The sequence below is a fragment of the Gobius niger genome, assembly GCF_951799975.1.
Source record: "Gobius niger genome assembly, chromosome: 1".
NCBI lineage: Eukaryota > Metazoa > Chordata > Actinopteri > Gobiiformes > Gobiidae > Gobius > Gobius niger.
The window spans coordinates 49709984-49731841 of record NC_136852.1 but is presented as its reverse complement, the minus strand read 5'-3'; the positions used below and the strand labels follow the sequence as shown (position 1 = coordinate 49731841).

The following is a 21858-nucleotide window of genomic DNA, read 5'->3' as shown; positions in this document are numbered from 1 at the left end:
GCTGCCCTGCTCCACAGTGCACCTAAGGGAAATCACTTATAATGCTAGACTAAACATATAAATGTGTCAATAGAATAATTTTTGGAATATAACTGACCTTGCATCACATGAATGATCGCATTTTGAGGGACTATTTTCTAGCAGATCACTCTGCGTAGCTTACAACCACGAAGCTGATGCTGCTCAAATATAAGTTCTTTAAAATGCAAAATGGTTAAAATTATGATCTCCCTTTATGATATCCCTTTAAGCTCGTGCATGACTGCAATTCGGACCCAAAGCAATAACTTTTTGAGTGACAGTGCAGGATTTTAGAGGCAGTTGTGGTGAATAGGTCTGGGGCTCATTCTACACCTGTCAAGATAAAGGGGTAGGTTCGTTCCGTGTGGTCGGAGAGTGCAATGGGATAGTGGAAGGGTAAGGGAATGGTTTTGGAAAACCCTAATTGCTCCCTCCTAATACGCCCCAACACTCAATTCAGGCGTTCTGCTCTCACAAAATTTCATCCCATGGGCGTGGAGTGATTGAATTTTGCACTGAATTAAGGGTAACATTCAACTTTGCAACTTCCGGTTCTGTCTGCCGCCTGCCTTCAGTGGACACTCACTGCCCCGCTGTGCCCCGGCTCGGAGCCTCGAAGGCCAGGCGGCTATCCGCTGCCAACGGCTCTCTCTGCCCAATACAGCTTTATCGTGTCTGTGTTTTCAACATGAGAACATCCAGCCATGTAGCCGAGCTGCTAACAGCTCACCCGAAGCTAACTAGCTGCTTAGCAGCTAGCATGCATAGATCAGGTGAAAACAAGTATTATACACTTGCACTAATAATGTCAATAAAAGCCGGTAACTATATAAAGCAGCCTTTGAGATGATCACACACTGGGCCGGGCATGACGCAGTTGTGGTCTATTACAGACTTTTCATCAACAATGAGCTGTAGGCGACTGTAACAAGCTAACGGGGCTAACCTGGAATAATCATTGTCCACTGGCACAGATAATCGTCCTTTATTCGGACGTATGGGCTGGATGTGTGACTAAATACTGGGGTATTGGGTATAGCTATAGTTAAAGATCCAAAGGGCATGGCAGAAGCAAAGAGGGACTAGTTATCCTCAAAACAACAGTTATTTTTCAGTCAAGAGCATTCTATTTTTCAGAACACATTTAAAATCACTCACCCCTGGCGTCTCAAGCAATCAATGGTTTTGTACAGCCCAATATCACAACAGGAGTTGCCTCACAGGGCTGCACCAAAGACAATAAAACAGAAAAGAAAAGTCTCCATTGTGCATGGTCTCTTTTTGATCACCGCACCGCTCAGTGGATGAAATTTGGGAGAGCAGAACGCCCGAATTTGCGCATGCCTGCGGAGTGAAGGGGAAGTGGCTGGTAAGCTCCTTCACAGCGAGTCAGCATTGATGCAGGCTCAACAGGGGTGTGTTACACCGGAGAGCAGCCCCACGAGCAACACGCATGAACCGCAGGTCCGCGTTTACTTAGGAGCATCTAAGTGTTCATTTTAACATCTATACCGTCATATAGACTTATGATTTTATTGGGAGAGGAAAAGGCCTCATCTCTAATATCTGATAAGTGAACCTCTGAGGGTGCCCTCACTGAGGGCTGAGCGGAAGGGTGTAGGGCAGGGGTGTCCAAAGTGCGGCCCGCGGGCCAAACGTGGCCCTCAGACCAATTTTTGGTGGCCCTCGGGCAGCTTCCTGAATCGGTTCCCATCATCAGAGATGGTCCTTTTTATTTAATATGTAATAATTCTACACAATTCTAACCTAACAACTAGCATTTTATTGTGAGACAGAGCTGGCATCAAGGTTTTAAGCATAAATAAAGGCATGAGGCACAATTTAAACCTCTGCTACTCGAAGGTTTCGTGGAACTAACCACCGACCCATGGCCCTTTACCCCGTGTACGCTCCAATATGTGGCCTTGGGTTGTGCCGATGGACGATATCATCGTCCATCGTGATGGATGAGCCACCATCGTGATGCCACGCCCCCTCATGTCAGAAACACGCACTGGTCTTCTGTAGGCCTTGCAAACCTACAAACTTTGCAGGGATTGCACAGTAAATTAAATCACGGATGTAACTAATATGCGCACTAGTGTCAGTGGCCTGCCAGAAGCCACGATGTGTTTAATGTGCCGAAATTATTAACATAAAGACGCAGCGCTGCTCTATTTCTGACGCGCGGAGCTCTCTCTCTTTCTCTCTGCAGCTCAGAGTTTAACAGCGCGTGGTTTTGCTTTGCTGCGTACGGAAACTGAAACCGTTTTACGAGTAACTTTACCGTTGACGAGCAGGTTCTCACATCGGAGCTGGATGAGCGCGTTTTTGTTTTGTGCATTATGGGGCGACAGTGGTGGAGTTGGTAGAGCGGGTCGTCTCACAATCAGAAGGTCGGGGGTTCGAATCCCGCCTCCTGAAGGTGCACACTGTCCTTGTGTCCTTGGGCAAGACATCGGTGTACATAGGTGTATGAATGAGAGTGTGTATGGTTGAGTGGTTCCTTGCTGTAAAGCGCTTTCACTGTCTCATCTTCACCATATAGTGCTTTTCTTAACATTGCATTCTTCATTCACTCCATACTTGGTGATGGTAAGTTACTATTTGTAGCCACATTCGCCCTCGTCTAGATTGACGAAAGTGAGGCTGCCAATCTGCGCCATTGGCCCCTCCGACCACAACTCACTTACTCACACACTACAATTACCTATATTTCCCCTCACTTTATTGAGCTGGTCATGTGATACCACAACACAGGTTGTTATCATTCCTCCTGGGGTCATAAAAAAAACAGAACAAAAATACTGATTTTTGGTATCGGTCAAAGAGAAAACACGTTGTTATCGCGGAGGACGTTGATATTAGCCTATCAACCCACACGATTGATACCACTGAAGCGCTTTGGGTCAAAAGTGCTATACAAATAAACTTCCATTCCATATATGCTACAGTATATCACTTGTGTGTTACTTTCATAAAACTATGCACTTGTTCCCCCTTTAACCAGAGGCGCCCCATCTTTGTTTGATCAGCAGTGACCTCTTGACATCAGCTCCTTCACTTGACAAAAACTGGACCCTGGAGTTTTTATATTGACTATCAATAGAAGTGGTCTATTTTTTACAAAGCTGGCAATTTTCTTTGCTTTTTTGTCACTCTTTCATTGTGTTTTTGTCACTTTTTTTGTCACATTCTTGTTGCGTGGCTGCATTTTCATTCTCATTTTTGTCACTATTTTGATGATATTTTTTCAAGATGCTTTTAAATTTGGGTAATGCCAAACTGGAGAAATGTGCTTGGTTCAGGTGGGGGTTAAAGGGGGGGTATTATGCAAAATCGACTTTTTCAAGCTTTACATCATGTTATTATATCATTCCCTCATTAAAAACAGGTGCTAACAGCCAGCTCGGAACATTCATTGAAAACAAGCAGCATATTATGCACAAATAACGTCAATAAAACAGGCAACTACTTGAAGCAGCCTTTACGATGATCACACAATGAGCCTGGCTTTACACATTTGTGGTTTATCGCAGACTTTTCATCAACAATGAGCTGTAGTCGATTATAATCCATGGGGTCCATGGAGGTATAGTTAAAGATCCATAGGGCATGGCAGTAGCAAAGATGGACTAGATAGCCTCCAAACAGCAGTTATTTTTCAGGCAAGAGCCCCTTCCAAGCGTGCGGTGTGGAAGGTTCGTCTCCAAAGTCACTTTCCGGGTCAGACGCTGGATAATCATATCCTGCGTGGCCATTGTTCACAAAGTGATAAAGCGTAGCTCCTTTCCAACAATAAAAATGAAAATGCACCGAGAATCGATCGTACTTTCAATACGTGTGGAGACAACGAGCAGAGTGTTGAGATGATGCCACAGCGTGTGGAGGGGGTGTGTCGGAAAGGGTCAACAATCACAAAAAATGCCCGCGAAATCCTGGAGGGACTGATAATACCCCCTCTTTAAGATATTAATAACCCATTTAGGCCTAAAATGTTTTTTCTGGAAATTCAGCAATTGTGTCACTTCAAAAATGTCTCTAAACCCAAAACAACATCCACTCTTTAAAATACAATTGAATTAATTGTTTTATATAGAAACATGTGGGAAATAAGAATGGTAATTATTAGGCTGCAACCCGAAAAAGTGAATATCTCCGCGTATATTTCACCAAATAACACGAAAACAAAAAGTGTTGTGATCTATTCTGGTGCATTTCATTGGCTCAAAGACCGACAATTGGTACAAAAACACCCGTATACCCGAAATTTGCCGGCCTCAATAGTAGAATTACGCAAGAGCGTTTAATGGTAGCAATGCTTTCCCGGCCTAAATGGGTTCAGGGGATATTTTTAAGATTTTTGACATAGGGCCTCATTTCCTAGTTATCCAGTGTTGTTGATTTCTGGAGATATATATATATAGAGATATTTTATTCATGCAGTCCTTATATTTGAGGAGTTTAGTGGTGCTAGGCTAGTGCTAGGCTAGCACATGTCTATGGTAACTAGTAGCCTGCATTAAAAACAGTTTGACCCAAGCACAGTGCACCTGAGGCAAATCACTTATAACACCAGACTACCAATATACATGTCTGTGTTGACAGATTTTTTCTTTGTTTTGTTTTTTTGGAAACATAACCATTTTGCATTTAACAGAACTTATATTTGAGCAGCATCAGCTTCCTGGTTGTAAGCTATGCAGCGGCGGAGTGATCTGCTAGGTTACCGGATCTACAGTGGTTTGTACCTGCAGCCGGCATTACTACACGTGGAATTCACAAAGGAGCTTTCTACAAATCAGATATGGCAACGTTTGGAGGACTACCCCATGATTTTGAAAAGGTTTCTAATGCAAGCTGCCAGCAACCATACCAGCCTAGCACCACTAAACTCTTCAAACATAAGGACTACATGACTTGTAAAAAAAAAAAATCACCAGAAATCAACAACACTCTGGATAACTAGGAAATTAGGCCAAATATCCTGAAATATCCCTTTAAGGCATATGGTGCCTTACCTCATCCAGCCTGCTTTGATAACAAGGAAATGAGAACGTAAATCCAAGAGGTAATGACGCCCCCTTCATCCCCTTGTACTCCAGGAAGTCGGCGATGGAAGACACGATGTGGTCGAAAAGCTAAAAAAATAACACACAAACATTGCAGTAAACCAAACATCCATGTGCTGTTCACTTTAAGATTAGAGCAAAGTTACTTCTTCTCCAGTGCCTTGCATGATCTCCTGTGGAATGCTGTATATTTTTTGGTTCATCTCGACATGTTTAGTTCCTGCTCGCACTCTGACCAACAGCACACGAAAGCTGGAGCCGCCAAGGTCTAAAGCTAAGAAGTCCCCGTGCTCTGAAGAAGACATAAAAGATTGAAACATGGAAAAACCTTTACGTCAGGGATCTCGACACTGTTTTTACTCTGTCAACTACGTACCTGTCCCGTTGGGTGTTGCGCGAACAAAGGAGGGCAGCATCTTGACACTGGCCTGCTGGTGCGTTTGCTGGGACAGCCCTCTCAACATTGCGCCACTCATCCTCTCCTTCACCTCCAGCAGCTGCTCGCGGCTCAAGCGCAGAGTGTCCAGGATGCGCTTTCGTTCGGCCTGTTGAACGGCCAGACGATAGGCCACCGCGGTCACCATTGCTGCACCTTTGCCACTGCCGTCCTGGGACTGGAGGAAACGCATGTCCACGTCAGGCACGAGCCGACGGACCATCTTGTGGAGTCTTCTGGAAAACCTAAACAAACAAAATATATCTCTAGTCTCTAGTCTTGTTTTGGGAAGTGGAAAGGAACAGAAATACAACAGCAGGTGCGCGCAATCCATAAAACACATAAAAGTGAGCTTCGTCAAGAATATTTCACATCCAAATGCACTGAACCACTGCAGAAGTATATAACATCAAACCTTTTTATTATACATATTCATTTACCAAAGAACCAAACTTTGCTGCACTCAAATTAAGTAAAGTCTAATACAAGCTGAAAGCCACTAGTCCACCGTCTCCATCATCATGAGCCCATGGAAGCCCTTCAGAACCATCAGGCATAATACAAGTCGCTTTAAGAACTCCTTTGTTCCAACTTCTGTGGCATCAATTCTATCAAATTGTATGTCATTGTCCTGGTTAATGCGTACAGGATTTTTGCGCTATCTTTCAGAGATGTCAAAAGTACTTGATTTCATTACTAGAAGTGCTTAGGGAAAAAATACTTCAGTAAAAGTTTAAAGTACAGCTGCAACTAGTTTACTTAAGCAAAAGGATGGAATGTGATTAAAAATATCATCCAATTAGAAATGGCATTTACATTATAGCCTCTTATTTTTATTGTAATCATGTTAGGCTTCTTCTTAAGTGCTGATTTAAACCATATGTGAGAACAGCAGCTACTAGTATTTGTTGTAGATTTTACCTTTAAAACCTTTATTATAAATGTTTACACAATAAGTAAAACATGCCAATGTAACTGTGCTACTAAGGCCAAGACGCTGAAACAGGTCTCTCTTACAATTGAGTCTTAAGGGACAAACCTGTATAAACATCTACAGCAGACCATATTTCTGCAGTTAGGAGCTTGGAGCAGTTTGGACCAAAGCAGCTGTGATCTCACACTTACAGCAGATTATATATAGTATATCTACACTGTACAAATCATTTCATTTAAATACATAATCAAAGCATAAATGAAATTATATCTAATAAAAATTAATAAAGCTTAAAGTTGCAGATGACCCTAAGTACTACATGAAGAAGCTCAAATACCACCAGTGGGACACAGACCCTTGTTAGGGAACCACTGCTCTAGCTTTCGTGTTACTACTAGACTTACATTTGACTAGTCCAGTCGACAATATTTGAAAAACTCCACAACAAAAATAAATCAGAGACTATTTGTGTTAAACTCTAAATCATTCTTGTAAAAGTACAACAGCCTAATTTCAACCCTCACGTAACAGCCTCTTCCTGCGGTCAGGCTGATTGTGTCATAATTGCTCAATTGCACAGTTTGCAACTGTGTGAAAGACTCCACAATCAGTTTGCTCACCTTTTGCGTTGCCCTCTTAGTACAAACTATGTATGAGAGGAATCCAAATTCCGCTAAATGTGTTCCCGGAGCTGCATTTGGTATTTTAATCGTGAGTCCTTTTGTGTTAGGGTCAAGTGTTAACCATAGTTTTATTTTATTTTATTAAGCAGCATTCATGTTACAGAGCTGCTCTAGCCTTGTGTCAGACCCGACATCAAATACGTATTGACATTGTATGGACCTCTAGTCTAGCAAATATGTGAACAAAAACATAAAACCCAACACTGTAAGACTTTTCAACACATCGTCGGTGTTTGATAGAAAAGTCAGCACCACAGCACTTTGAACACTTTGTTAACGTGCCATCATTGACAATGACAATAAAACCTTTTCTGATTCTGAACAATCACCGGGGGAGATTCATACGTGGACAAAGAATGTCAAATTGTCCACTTTCAAATGTACACAGATGATGCTGTCATTTTTTACTCCTGCTAAAACAACTGAGGAGGCATCATCTACCCTCACAGCAGCCTTGGAAGACATACAACAATTCGTCCTAAATGAAAAGAAAACCATGTCAATGACGTTCACACAAAAAAATCTATTTAACTTGATCGGTCCAATCTGTTCCTTGAAGACACTGAGCTTGACCTTGTAGAGGACTTCAAGTATCTCAGGGTCTCGCTGGATTCAACACTCTCCTCAAAAAAAAACACACATAAACTCACTGCTCCCTAATTTGTGTTTCCTTACTGTGGATGATTCTTGTACACAGATCCGTCCACACCGATTGTAGTCCTCAGTTTCTCTGCCGCCTTGTTGTCCCGTATCTGCCGCAGGATGGAGGCGAGCGTGGCTGCCACCAAGTGTGCCGCTCGAGTGCAGATGATCTCACAGACACGCTGGGTCCCTATGCAGTCCTCCACAGTCGGATCCAGACCAAAACCCCTCAGGACCCTCTCGGCCTCTGCCAGACCCTCCTCCTCACTAAGCGGCACGAGGGAGTAAGAGGCATTCATTACAAAGAGGGAACATGTCTCATTTTGTTCAATCCTGTGATGCGACTGGTTTGATACTGGACAATGAAAATAATAATTTGTGTGAATTGAACTAAATCAGTAGCATCAATAGCAAAAGATTTACAAACTTGTCGCTCTCGATGGTGTAGATGTAGCTGGTTTTGAAGTGTCCCGTTGTGAGGAGCTCTGGCGTGGCCCTGCCCTGAAACAGCAGCCCCTGTTTGGTCATTTTCACTAGAATCAGGCGCACCAGCTCCCCCATGTACATTCCACTGATCATCTTTTCAAACCTGCACAGGCAAAACAAAACAGCATAACAAATGAGTCTTTTACCTGCGTCTTTCTGGCACTTGTGAAAGTCAAGAATGCCATAAAATGTGGTAGAGATGCTTGGCTTTTTTTCTAACCCTCACCAACCCGACCCGCCGTAATTTAAACGGAGTTTGGACTAAAGTGAGCTGCTTTACCTGACGCTACGAAGCTGCTCTCTTTAGGTTAGTGAGACCGAGGCTGTGTCTTTGATTGTAGTTTTACCTTGCTTCTTGTTGATGCATTACTTTTATCACATGTGCGTGTCATTATGTGCTTGGGCACGGCTATTGTGCTGCATTTGTAGCGGTGATCAAAGTCAAACGGAAGCGATAGGCCAAGTGACATCTAAACATAACATGTAAACATAACATAATGATACGTTTACCCCATGAAACAAAACATTCAACAAAATATAGCCGGCTTTGTGTGGCATTTAAGGATAAGCATGCACTGTATGTAGAAAGCCAACAATAAAAGGGGGAAAAAAAGTGCACTTTTTAACCCGACCCACCCGCACCCGAAGTTTGTCGTAATTTTGAGGTACCCGACCCGACCGAATCCGCGCTGACCGCGGGTTTCGGGTTGATCCGCGCATCACTAACATGCGGTATTTGTGTTCACGGCTTGCAGATGTCCCTGGCATTATTGTTGCTGTAATTACTGTGTGTTGTAGTGGTATGAGTATTGCATTCCCTCACGTGGGATTGGGAAGTGTGACTGGTGCACACTGCCGTTGTGTCCTAGGGCAAGTGTGTATGAACTGGTGTGTGAGTGATTGAACAGCAGGACACAGTAGACATATGTATTAGTGATGCGCGGGTCAGGGTTTTTTTCAACCCGCGGGTCCCACATTTGGAGCAGGTTTTAACCCGACCCAGCCCACCCCGCAACATTGTTCTATTTTTACAGCCTGCCCCACACCCGCAACCATTAAATATTCCGCGTTACAAATATGATCCGTATGAACAGTACCGGCGTGTCAGCCCCTCGCGCGCGCTCTCTCTCTCTCCCTCCGAAGAGCGCTGGGCAAGAGGGAGAGAGGAAGAGAGCAGAGGTCGGCCTAACGTGAAGTCACACACAGTCGCACATACGGTGGAAAATAGGAGACATGAGCTCCACAAAAGCGCTGCTTGTTTTATGAAAATCCGACGTATATTTACGCCAAAAACCTGCTGTAAAGACGACGGAATAAGTTGTGACTGAATTCAATGGATGCGCGTACGGAGGCATAGTGTGCCCACGACCGTCATTTTTCGACCCGCCCCAACCCGCCCCGCGATCAAAGGAGAATATCACGACCCGACCCGAACCGCGGCCAGACCGCAGGGTCCACGGTGGAACCCGCAACCCGCGCATCACTAATATGTATGCTGTCAGGTCAGCAAAAATGTATTTATATTTCACTGAAAAACAGTCAGGCAGTCTGATAACTGCTTGTAACGTTAAAGCCATTGAGTTCCACAAATTGAATCCCACAAATACTACATCATGCTATTTTGAGGTCTCGTTTGTGTCCTGCCTGCACTCACAGCTGTTGTCCCGGGTTGAGAGATCCAGCGTCGAGCTCTCTGTCGATGTCTGTCCTCAGGTCATCGAGCACCCCGTCATCACCAAACGCGCCCCACTCTGTGTTCACACACATGCGCCCCTCGTCCCCGTCCAACATCTCCAGATGCCGCATCTGCTCCATGTAACAGGCGTTTGTCCCTGTGCCTTAAAATCACAATTAGACACAATCATTAACTCATTGACTGCCAATGACGTCAATTGAAATCCGACCGTTGACTGCCAATGACATCTATAGATGTCAATTAGGTTTTTCATTGGGAACAGCTGCAGCAAAGCCTTGAGCATGTCTGGTGTTAAAATCTTAGTTGTGCTGCCTAATGCTGCCAGCTAGTGACTCAATACAAGAACTACAACTTATTTTATTGAGTCACAAGGGGGCAGCATTGCTCTTTCGTTTTCGTCAGAAAACAGCATTTTGGGTGATTTCACCTATTTTCTACGGACGATTACTAAAGAATGGAAAGAAATCCAAACAAACTTTTTTTTTTAGATGAAAGAAGAGAGTCTAATCTTTCTTTTGGTGGATAGACCTAGACCTAAATTTTCTGTGGGTCTTGAAAAAACATTCAAAATCCTGATACACCTCTGGCAGTGGGGAGCTCTCTGATTGAAAATGGCTGGCAGTCAATGAGTTAAAGGGACTAGATGCAAGTTAGTCATTTTTATACTCACTACTGCCACCTCAGGTCTTACACGTAACTGCAGCTTATATATCAAGCTTGTGCATTACCTGCATTAAACTCCATGTAGTCCCTTTGAAGGTTTGATATCATGCTTTAATCAAGCTATTTGACTTACTTTTGAATATCAACGTTGGAAGTTCATGGCCTATTTCTTTAAAGACAAAATACAATGTCAACTGGAAATGTTTTTATGTTTGATCAAAATGTTTCAGTGATCATCTGATCACCGTCATCAGACTGGAATCCTCTGAGCTTATCAAAAACGGAACTACTACCAAAATTTATGAGCTCAGAAAACACCAAGGTCTTCCAGGGCTTTCTTGTTGTTGCCTGATTTCATTAAGACTAATGAGTCATTTAATTGTTCATTTGATTTTTTAATGTTCCTAAATAAAGCTTGTGGTGTGCTGCTGCTGAGGATCGCATCTCCCCTAGGGAGGGTGTGACAGCAGTTGAGTTCCCATGTGCAGATTTCTACAGCAGCTGAGTTCGATAAAGCACAGATTGTGTGGAGCACTGTGGACGAAGGATGTTCTATCACAGAATAATCTAGAATGGGACCATCTGTATATTCAGTGTTTAACTCACAGTGGCATGGTAAAATAGAGGTCGTTGTCTTTTGACCGCTACGAATGGGAAGCAGCAGTTTTTGTAGCACACCATGCCTCAGTCAGCCTCTTTCTTTGTAAGCAACACTCTCTAGTCACAGGCCACAAACACCGATACAGCAGGTGTGTGTATACAAGGTGGCAGCCATATTGGACTAATGGGGTTATTGCACCAGGCGAAAGATAAACTTTATGTGTAATTCAAGCGAGTGGACGCACCGGACACTGTACACCTTTTGTGATCGCTTATTCCCTACAACTTTTCTCTCTGCTTTGCCTTGGGGCCACAAAGCATCATCCACATTTTTTACACACATCTGTAAATTACTATGGAAATTTATGAAAATATTAATCAGGAAAATGGCATCATATTTTGGGAGGTCCACGTGGGATTTTTGGATCTTTCACGGGGGATGCGATGCCGTGGACTTTTGGGAAGGGGGATTGCGCAAGACAAGGCAAGGCAACTTTATTCATACCACGCATTTCGTACACAAGGCAACTCAATGCGCACACTTTTACGTCTATACACTTCAGACGTATTGATTTGAAACACATCAGCTATGGTTGCATCCATTTTTGGCCCCTTTTTGCCCGAACAGGGATCTTTCTTTTTTACTTGTGTTGATTGATTGAGGCCCTCTGCAGTTTTTACCTTTAGACATGTTAGCTCTTGTATGGTGACTTTTGCAGCATCTACTCACCAACAATGAGGCCAATCTCGCAGTGTTGGTCGTCATAGCCACAGGTCATCATGGCCCCCACTGTATCATTGATTACTGCCACTATGTCAATGTCGAAATCCTACATGGAGTGTAGAATACATTTTTATTTGTTATATTACTTTAGCTATACAAGGACAATACACACACTGATAAACAATTCTGGAATGTTCTGAAATATGACATTATTAAATATCATATTTCTTGCACAGGAGGAGTTTAATATCATCAGTACGAGACCTGAGACATGATCTCAAGACATTGCACTAGCCTGACCGTTCAAGTCTGGTCAACTCTGCTGTGTGTCATTCTGAGCCAAGTTAAGACGTTATTACAGAAATGACACAATATGATAGCAATTTTATTTCATTCTCAAACGAATGCAAAATAACATTAATGATTATTTAGCCATAAATGAAATAAGGATTATTTTAACAATCATTCATTGACCATATACTGTTTCACAGAGTCAGCAGCTCCTCAGAGAGAGAAACCTTTTGGTACTTTTGGCACTAATATATAAAAAAAAATCTCAATTGTGTCTTATTGTATAACCTGGTTTCTTCTGCGCATTACAGTGCTGATAACTATCCTATCTTCTGTAATGTCCCTGTTAATGACACTGAATGATACAAGGTCTTTAAAAGTAGATGGAGGTGGATCCAGGATCTCATAACCGTGACTAATTAGTATATGTTTCTACCTGTCTGGGCTGGGTTGCCCCTAACGACCTGTCCTGTCTCTTTTTTTTTATTGTTCAGCTTGTCAATCTGGCAAATGTCTCTTGCTGCTCCCTCAGCAGACCACTGTGAAGTACAGACCACACCACATGGTGCACACATTAAATGACATCTTCAGGATGTAATGTACTCGCTCTCTCTTCTCGTACACAGAGATACTGTGTGCATGTGTGTGCATGTGTGTGCAATGCATGTGTGTGCGTGTGTGTCTGTCTGTCTGTATGTCTGTGGTGATTTATAGATCCAGTGCACCGCGCATTGTCGCAGATGCAGACAAAGGCATAGGATCCAATCCTGGTTAAAATCTGGCCTCAAAAGCTTTGTCTCCAAAACAGTACGAGCAAAAATGTTGTTCAAGAATAGCCCAAACACGAGCCTCAAATCGAACGCGCTGCTCGGTGAGTGTGCTACAATTTTGTTTTATATTTTTTATTTCATTATAAAGCAGCTTTGAAAGCATTGCCAATTTTATTCTGAGAATAGTAATATTGTCTAATGATGAACATTTATGCTATTTTATTTCAAAACCAACGTCTTATTTTTTACATTGTACTTGCACCGTGATGCACCGAACTGCGGGTCCTGCACCATGAAATGAACCGAACCATGAGAGAGCTGAACCGTTACACCCCTACTCAGGGTATCTGCAGAGTTGGACAAGTCAAATTTAAGACTTTTTAAGACCACAAAATGTCAAAAATAAGACCTGTTTTTGAACGCGCAATATATAAATGGACTGTAAAGAAAACCACTGTCACAAAAATCCAAGTGTTGTTGTTTTTGATATCACAGTGGGAAGTACAAATGCAAGAAAACAACAGATATTTAGTTTTTGTATTTAAAATGCTTTGTAATACTTGTGCTGGTAAACATTCAATGTTTCTAAAAATAAAAGCAGCTTTTCGACTCGTTTGCATAGAATAACACAAAACACTTTACAACTAATTAATTATCATAATTATTTTAATTATATTATTATTAGGCCAGAATCTAGTCTAGGTTTTATGTTTTCTAAACTTCTTTGTCAGATGTTTTGATGAACAAACTGAGAAACGTGTTTCTAAAGTAACAGGACTCGTGTTTGTGCTTTCACTTTCCTTCTGTCACTGAGCAGAGGAGCGTTAGCTTTGTGTTTCCATCCTGAGCCAGTTGTGGCGGGTGTTTCCGAACGTTTGGACAAACTTTATTGGAAATTATGCAGTTCATTACCTTTAGTTGGATATTTACAGCCAAGGATTATCTCCACGTTGTTTCATATTGGACGTATCAGCGCATTTTGCTGCAACTTTCCACCGACAGTAGCATTACGGACGTCCATCAGCGACAACACACTGGTCATGTTTTGGATTCCTAAACACTGCTGACTTCAATCGTTTTTTGGGCGGATAAAGCTCCGAAGGAGAGTCCTTCTGCCTTGCTCAAATATCAGTGAGTTTACGCGTTGACCATGTAAATGAGCGGCACCGGGCTCCTCATCGGTGCTTCTGTGCATTTATTTGTCTACTTTTCAAACTAAATTGTGCGAAAATAATTGGGTCGTTGAACGTTAATTTTTAAGACCAGTTTACCATGGATTTAAGACCAAATAGGCCGAATTTTAGACTTTTTAAGGCCTTCAATTTGGATTCTTGAATTTTAGACTTTTTAAGACTTTTTAAGACCCCACGGATACCCTGCCTACTAAATAATAAAACAAGAATACAAAAAGGAGAAAAGAAATATACATTTCATACCATCTGTCTTTAAATGCATTGCCGTTTTTATCATTTCTTTATGACTGTTGGGCTAAGTGCTGTAAATTAGTATTAAAGGTTTTTATCATGCATTATTTAAATTGTACACAATACAAGATTATAACATTACAGAAAAGGATCACTGAAGGTGTGTGCACTTACGCCTCTCTTTTTAATGGCTTGTCTCAGGAGGCTGACCACCTCCTTCCCCTCCACTCCAGTCGGTTTGAAGCCTTTTGTCCATGACATAAGGACAGCCTGCACAAAGACACAGATTTGACAGGTATTGTATCGACGAGACCCTGAACTACCGCTGAACCAATCCAATGTCTTTTTCCAAAAAAAGGACCAGTCCGTGGTAGCACGGCTGTTGACTGCATCGTGGTTAATTCAGCCTAATACAGCACGATATATACTGCTGCTTCTATACACAGCCTGTGGTTGGTATCAGAACCTGCCCTGAAACAGTAGGGGGGGTCTGTGCGTCATTCTGACACAATATATCTTTGCATGACAAACAGCTGCCATAGGTTTGACTCACCTCGTCCATTCTGGTTTGCTGACATGGAAACGAGAAAGTAAAACCCAGAGGGAGCTTTTTCTCCTTGATACCCATTTTCTCCAGGAACTGAGCCAGACAGGCGGCAATGTGGTCAAAAAACTGCAAACAAATGAAAAGAGTAAGATTCAAGTCACAAAACACTAAAAGGCACAATTTTACATAACGTTTCTAGGTATTTGGATGTCTCCTCTGGTGACAGTGTAGTAGCATGTTATACTGATGTCCTGTTTTCTTTCAGGCTTTTTTTTTCTTCCTTTTTTCTTTTATAGGGTTGTTTGGTCAAGTCCACCTTTAGTTCATACTTTTTTCTTTTTTTTTAACCAAACTAGAAGAAGAACAATATAAAGAACAATTTAAAAATACATTGAAAGTAAAACATCTTCGATCTGTCTCCTGTGGGCAAAGATACTGTATGTTCATTCATCTACAGAGTTGTAACAAAGGCTAACAACAGAAGAACAAAAACACCTAAGTCAACGAGAGCCTCTGAAACCTTTAGGGCATAATTGATGTGTTACAAAGGTGATGCCGGTTGGGCCTGAACCACTTAGTGCTTTATAAATTGATGAAATCACTTCAAATCAGTTCTAAAATGTAGAGTGTATTGAAGAAAAGCTAAAACAGGAATTACAACGTCGCTTTCTGAGCTTTGAACGAGCTGCAGTCTTTCTTCTGTGAAGGATAAATGGTTCTCACACGGTACTTCACTCTATGCACAACTGTTTTGAAGTCCAAGGCAAGGGGGGCAAAACAATGGAAGTAAGCTAGAATCCTTCCTGTTTTCCCCTTGAACATCAGTGGAAACGCACTAATGTTGTTGGTCTAATTGGTCTAATTAAAAACAGCCTGCATGCTGCTGTTGAGATAATTCAGAGGCATCAGAACAATAATGGCTTGACAGCAGTGTCTGCCAGCATTCTTAACCATGTCCGCGTCTCTACTGAATTATTTTAACTCAATTCCTGTCACAGAACCTTTCCCCCTGTAATAATTCAAAGGCAAACTATTTTTACAAAGAGGTTTATTAGTGGAAGTATAATGTGTGAACCAATTTGGAACAGTACACAGCGGCAATTAACACAGGAAGAAACATTAGTCCCATCAATAGCCCCACAGTGGTCTTGATGCACAAACAACTTACATGACAAGAGTGAACATACCGAGGCTTTAATGGAGAGTTTGCTTCTCAAAGCCTGAACAAATAATGACCGTATGATGCAACAACGCTGTCACTGTAATTGAGTTGCCAATAGCCCATGACAGACTGTGCTTTCAGTGCTGTGCAGAACATGGATGTCAAAAGAGCAGGCAGAGTGAGAGGAGCTGGGGAGACTACAGTGATGAACATTTATTAAGTTAGGCGCTAAATTGCGAGTACTACTTAAAATGAGCATGTGCTCTTTTGTGAGCACGTTGAACCTGATTTACCGTTAGAAACTGTGAGCATTATTAGTGCTGTAAACCTGATGAGCAGAGGATGTGGCTGTTTTCAAATGTCTGAAAAGTAATGATCGATAAATGACAAATGCCCAGGTCCCGGTACGAACAGTGGGGTGATCGTTCCTTGTGGTTGCCGCACCTAAACTGTGGAGGAGCTGCCCCTCAGTCTGCGTCTTCTCACAGATCAGTCCCTTTTAAAGCCCATATTAAAGACTCATATCTTCAAACTGGCTTTTAATATCTAAAACACATTGATGTATGTCTAGGATGTGATAATGTTGTGTTTTTACATTGTTTTATCTTTCTGTGAAGCACTTTGGTCTTCCTGGTGTTGTTGTAAAGTGCTATATGAATAAACTTTGATTTGTGTTTACATGCATGAGACCCATCATGTATGTTCATTAACATGCACTGTCCTGACCAAAGAAACCAATAAATAAATAAGATTAATTGATTGAAATGCACTACAATTGTTACTTTACTTAAAAAACAACAACAACAACGCTTCCGCGCTCACCCTGTGGTACCCTGTGGTACCCTGCGCTGGTTCGAGGAGGTGCATCTCTCACGTGTTGAAGCGTACAAGGCACAGACATAGGGATGTGGTGAAAAACATGCTGCAGGAGGCTAACCAGCGCGGTTGAATGTGGGACTAAATATTAGGTTTTCCCGAGTTTGAAATAAGATACGGGACAGCAGGAAGGAACACGGCAAAATCTCCCTGTTTTTAGAGATGCAAATTTCAACTGCACTTACTTTTTGCGCCACTTCAGTACGCACTTCATTTTGCACTTGTGCAAAGCTTTAGTAAGTAACCCCCAAAGTCGTTTACAGTCACATAATTTAAGCGGACAAGGATTTCAGAGTTTCTTAATCTCAGTGGGACTATCCCAGCTGTATATTTTATTTCCGACAAGCATTGAGGTCTTAAGGCATTATGCAATTATTTAAACACAGAGATGTAACTATTTCTTATCACAAATGGTTTGTCACTGTTTTTCGGTGAAAAATCATTGTACTGTTCAAATATGTTAATATCATTGCCTGTTGTGGGCTGAACTCCCTTGAAATAAATATGTTTTAGCGGCCCAATTATTTTTTTCTGGTTAAATAATAACTCTGCAGAACATTCCAGACTGAAGTTACCTACCACTACAATCCAACTTGGACTTCTCAAAAGCAAAGGATTAGTTCAGTTTATAAACACATACACTGATCTGCTCTTACCCCGGAGCCCGTGCCTCTCATGACGTCTTCGGGGATGACATAAATCTCATTCTGCATCTCCACTCGGCGGTTCTCACCCGACACCACTTTGACCAACAGCACTCTGAAGTTTGCTCCCCCGAGGTCCAGAGACAGAAACTCACCTTGCTCTGACAAAATAAATACATAAAAGTAAAGTTAAATGACGTAACATGTCGCTCCCTACTTTGGAATTAACAGCTTTGTAATCACTGGATCCGAACCCATGACACAAAACCTGGCACAAAGCATAATGTTTTCTCTGTCCGCAACAATAAGCTAAGGTGAAAGGTAGTGACATTCTAACTACATCTACTTTTATTTCAACAGAAAATTCACGCATTCACTTTGACATTAGTTCAATAAGCTTCTGCAGGGTCTAAAGATACATTATTTTTCTCCAAAATCTTGTGTTGATGATGGGAGAGTGTGACCACAGTGCAAAGCATTTCCAGCCTTTTTTTTGAAGAACAGAGCAAGGGACTGAGGGAAGGAGCTCGCTGACGAGGAGCAGTCCATCAGGGGGATTACTGTCATCGCCTAAAGTTGCACCATTGCTATATGCAGAGCTTAAAGAGCTGCTTCTTCTAAATATCATTGCGGATTTATCAATTAGGGACTCTATTTTGCACTTGAAATCCATGGGGTGCAAAAATCAATCAACCAAATGAACCAAAAACTGAATCTAACTGAAATGTCTGAGTCACATTGTTCTTTACCGGCACAAACCCTTTTGTATCGAATCAAATGGTGAGGAAAGTGAATCCGTACAACCCTGGAAAATTTGCCAACAGGAAAGGTTAATTACCAGTTCCGTCGGGCGTGGAGCTGACAAACGTGGGCAGCATCTTGACAGCTGCTGTGGGATTGGTGTCTCTGCACAGGCCTTTGTCCATCTCTCGGCGAAAACGCATCGACAAATCCATCAGCGTCTCATCCGAGAGCTGCAAGTGCTGCAAGTACTCATCCACCTGAAAGAGCCAAGAGCTTTAAAACATGATGTACAGATTACAAATGCAGTCAACTGTTCCTGACCAGAGAAATTATCACTTTAGCTCACGCTTCTGTGATCTATTGATTATCCACAACTAATGGGTTCTCCTAATGTAAGTGTATATCAGATCAATTACAATTACAATTTTTGGAAGAAATCGTTCAACCTGATCATTGTTTATGAGGGGTCATGTCCCTGCACTGGTTTACGGATGTGAAACATGGAAAATCACAGAGAAAGAGGAGAGGAAACTAAATAGATTTCAAAACAAATGTCTAAAAATAATATTGATGTTGAAGATCCACCAGCAACATGTTTCCAACAACATCATTAAAACACTGACCGGACTAAACGAGATCAGTGATGAAGTCGGAAGAAGACGATGATAGGCTATCGCAAGGAGGGAAACCATTGCAAAATAGCAAAACCACGATTGTAAAAGGATGGGAACCGGTGCAAAAACACCCCAAAACAACATGGAGAAGAACAGTTGAGAAGTAAAAAGAGAGCAAAAGAAGGACAGCACAGCAGAGAGCCTTGCATGAGGTAAGATAAGGATTTTTTCTGCCTTAATATATTTGGGCCCAACGTCTTTTCAGCCAGCCAATATAAATATCTTTTTTTAATTTTATCACCACTTTTGAACATTATGAAAAATGTTTCTTTGAGAAGACTTTTGTTTTGCATGACCCATGAGCTATACAGTACCATAGTTACCGCCACAGATTTAACTGCCCACTAAAATAGGGGGCAGAAATTATAAGTTATTTCTGCTCTTTTTCATTCATGCTAATTGCTTGTTTTTAAATTAATCAAATAAATAATAAAATGAAAAATTTCCTCCCCCTAAATGTGCCAACAATGTCCAATGTACTTGTACTCGTGACTAGTTTTGCGTGCACAGAAAACATCCTGAGAAAAAAGGATGTACTGGGGCGTTGCTCTCTGTTCATGGACATCTTTGTAAGGACATTGAGTGACTCACAGAAACACAGCTTGACTCCTCCTGACAAAACCAAGCAATGTGCTATGCAGCTTGTACAAAGCTCAAACAGAAATTCTCTCAAAGCGTTGACTTTTGGTCACATTGTCACAGAAACGCTAATCCAGACAATTGTCTCTGAACAAAAACTGACATAGTTAAAGACTGGCAATGGATGTTCATGGTCTTGGCTCGATCCAGTTATGAGTCAAGACAAGTCGACAACAGTCACAGCAAGCCAACACCACAGGCAGCACAGAGGCGGCAAGAAGGTCTACTTTGTGGAGTTTGCATGTTCTCCCTGAGTATACGTTGGGCGGCACGGTGGCGTAGCGCTTAGCGCTCACGCCTCACAGCTAGAAGGTCCCGGGTTCGATTCCCACCTGGACGGGACCTTTCTGTGTGGAGTTTGCATGTTCTCCCCGTGTCTGCGTAGGTTTCCTCACGTCAAACATGTACAATAGATTCCCCTCTGGGGCCAGGACTCCCCTAAAAAAGAGATTCTTAATCTCAGTGGGACTATCCTGGTCAAATAATAAAACATTTATTGGTACATTTCGGAGCCAGCTCTCCAATGAAAGAGATTTTGACCAGTAAAGAGCAGCACCGTCTGATCTGTAGGACAGAAAAAAAACACGGGCAACCAGGCAAAACAACAATGTTCTGTGATTCATTCAAACGTTACATAGACCTGTACATCAGATTTCTCATGAGAGCATCAAAAGTACAAACACAAGCCTGAGAAAAATATAGAGTGGCACTTGTGTACCTTGGCTTTTTCAAGAGGATTCGAAATGCATCACTACAAGCTACTTTGAGCTTTTTCATGGAAGCCTTCTTAAAGGGGCTAGATGCAAGTTCGCAATTTTATACTCACTACTGCCACCTCAGGTCATACGTGTAACTGCACCTTCTATATCAAGCTTGTGCATGAGGGCACTTCGGACCTGAATTAACACCTTTTTGAGTGACAGTGCAGGATTTTAGAGACAGCTGTGGTGAACAGGTCTTGGCTCATTTTACACATTAGGACACTGTTGGAACATGTAGGGGGAGGAAAATACATAATTTTAACATTTTTAAACTCTGTATAGTCCCTTTTAATCCGCACCACAGTGGGACTGTATACAAAGGTGTACAGTATGTTCTGAACACTTGAGTTTTTACAGTGTCTGAACACATATGAAATTTTCTGACAAGAAGGTTTGCTTGGGCATTAAGAGCACGGCACTGATGATTAAAGTTACCGTCATCATAAAACTGATCTGTGATGAAGTGCCCCAAATATTGTTTGTCCAGACAAATGACAAGACAAAAACTGGGAAACACAGATCCTTGTCCCCTTTTGTCCGGCAGATCAAAACAACACTCTTTTCTGCATTATACAATATGTCATATTGGATTCCATAATCCGAACATATATTTAACAGTTCTTGAAAGCCAGCACTACTGGGTGAGAAAATGGCAAAATCGTCAGCGTACATGAGATGATTTACTACAGTATCACCAATTACATACACAGCCTGTTTTACAGTTATTCAGTTGATTCGACAACTCATCCATGTACAAGTTAAATAATGCTGGAAACAGCAGCCCCCCTGAGTGCGCCCCAAAGGAGGCTGAGACTGTACTGCCCCACTTAACTTGCATCCTCTGGTTTGAGTACCAGTAGACCTAAATTCTTATGACGCTATCAAATTACAAATTAAATGTATTATCATTAAATTATTTAAGATTTAAGTTTGTTTCTCTGAGTATAATGCTGTGCTCCAGTGGTCCTCGGGGATCATGACATTCTCTAAAATTAAGTCTGTTTTACCAACTTTCTTTTCAAATGTAGTTACTTTTTGCTCACAGCAAAAATGTTGTTATCCCCCCACAGCTTGGCCTTAGCCTGGCTATCGCCAGACAAAATATCACGAGTTATATTTAGTCTGGGGACCACCAATTCATTTTCCTGTAGAAGAGGTGTGGTTTATGATTGTCCATAGCTGTTTATTGGGCGCTACGAATGTCAATTATGTGTCTGCACGCAGCCATAGCCAATCTTATCAATTGTATCGGATGACGTATGACGTATCCGCTGTAAACTTTTGAGCTAAACTATATAGAACACGATCTAAAGCTTAATCACTGCTGTCATATTGGATCTGTAAATTATCTTTAAAAAAAAAAGTTTTA

At 41.8% G+C, this 21858-nt stretch overlaps 1 protein-coding gene across 1 annotated transcript in view; it reads right to left on the bottom strand.

The window, feature by feature from the left end:
• hk2 (hexokinase 2) overlaps window positions 1-21858 on the bottom strand; it is a 35818-nt gene that overhangs the window by 12885 nt on the left and 1075 nt on the right. The window contains exons 2-12 of the mRNA XM_079567332.1: window positions 18510-18672; window positions 17684-17832; window positions 14996-15115; window positions 14617-14712; window positions 11964-12063; window positions 9929-10112; window positions 8216-8377; window positions 7822-8055; window positions 5470-5774; window positions 5240-5385; window positions 5043-5162 (exon numbers count right to left, since the gene is read on the bottom strand). Of these exons, the coding sequence (XP_079423458.1) occupies window positions 5043-5162; window positions 5240-5385; window positions 5470-5774; window positions 7822-8055; window positions 8216-8377; window positions 9929-10112; window positions 11964-12063; window positions 14617-14712; window positions 14996-15115; window positions 17684-17832; window positions 18510-18672 (1779 nt within the window). The remainder of the gene's footprint in view (window positions 1-5042; window positions 5163-5239; window positions 5386-5469; window positions 5775-7821; window positions 8056-8215; window positions 8378-9928; window positions 10113-11963; window positions 12064-14616; window positions 14713-14995; window positions 15116-17683; window positions 17833-18509; window positions 18673-21858) is intronic.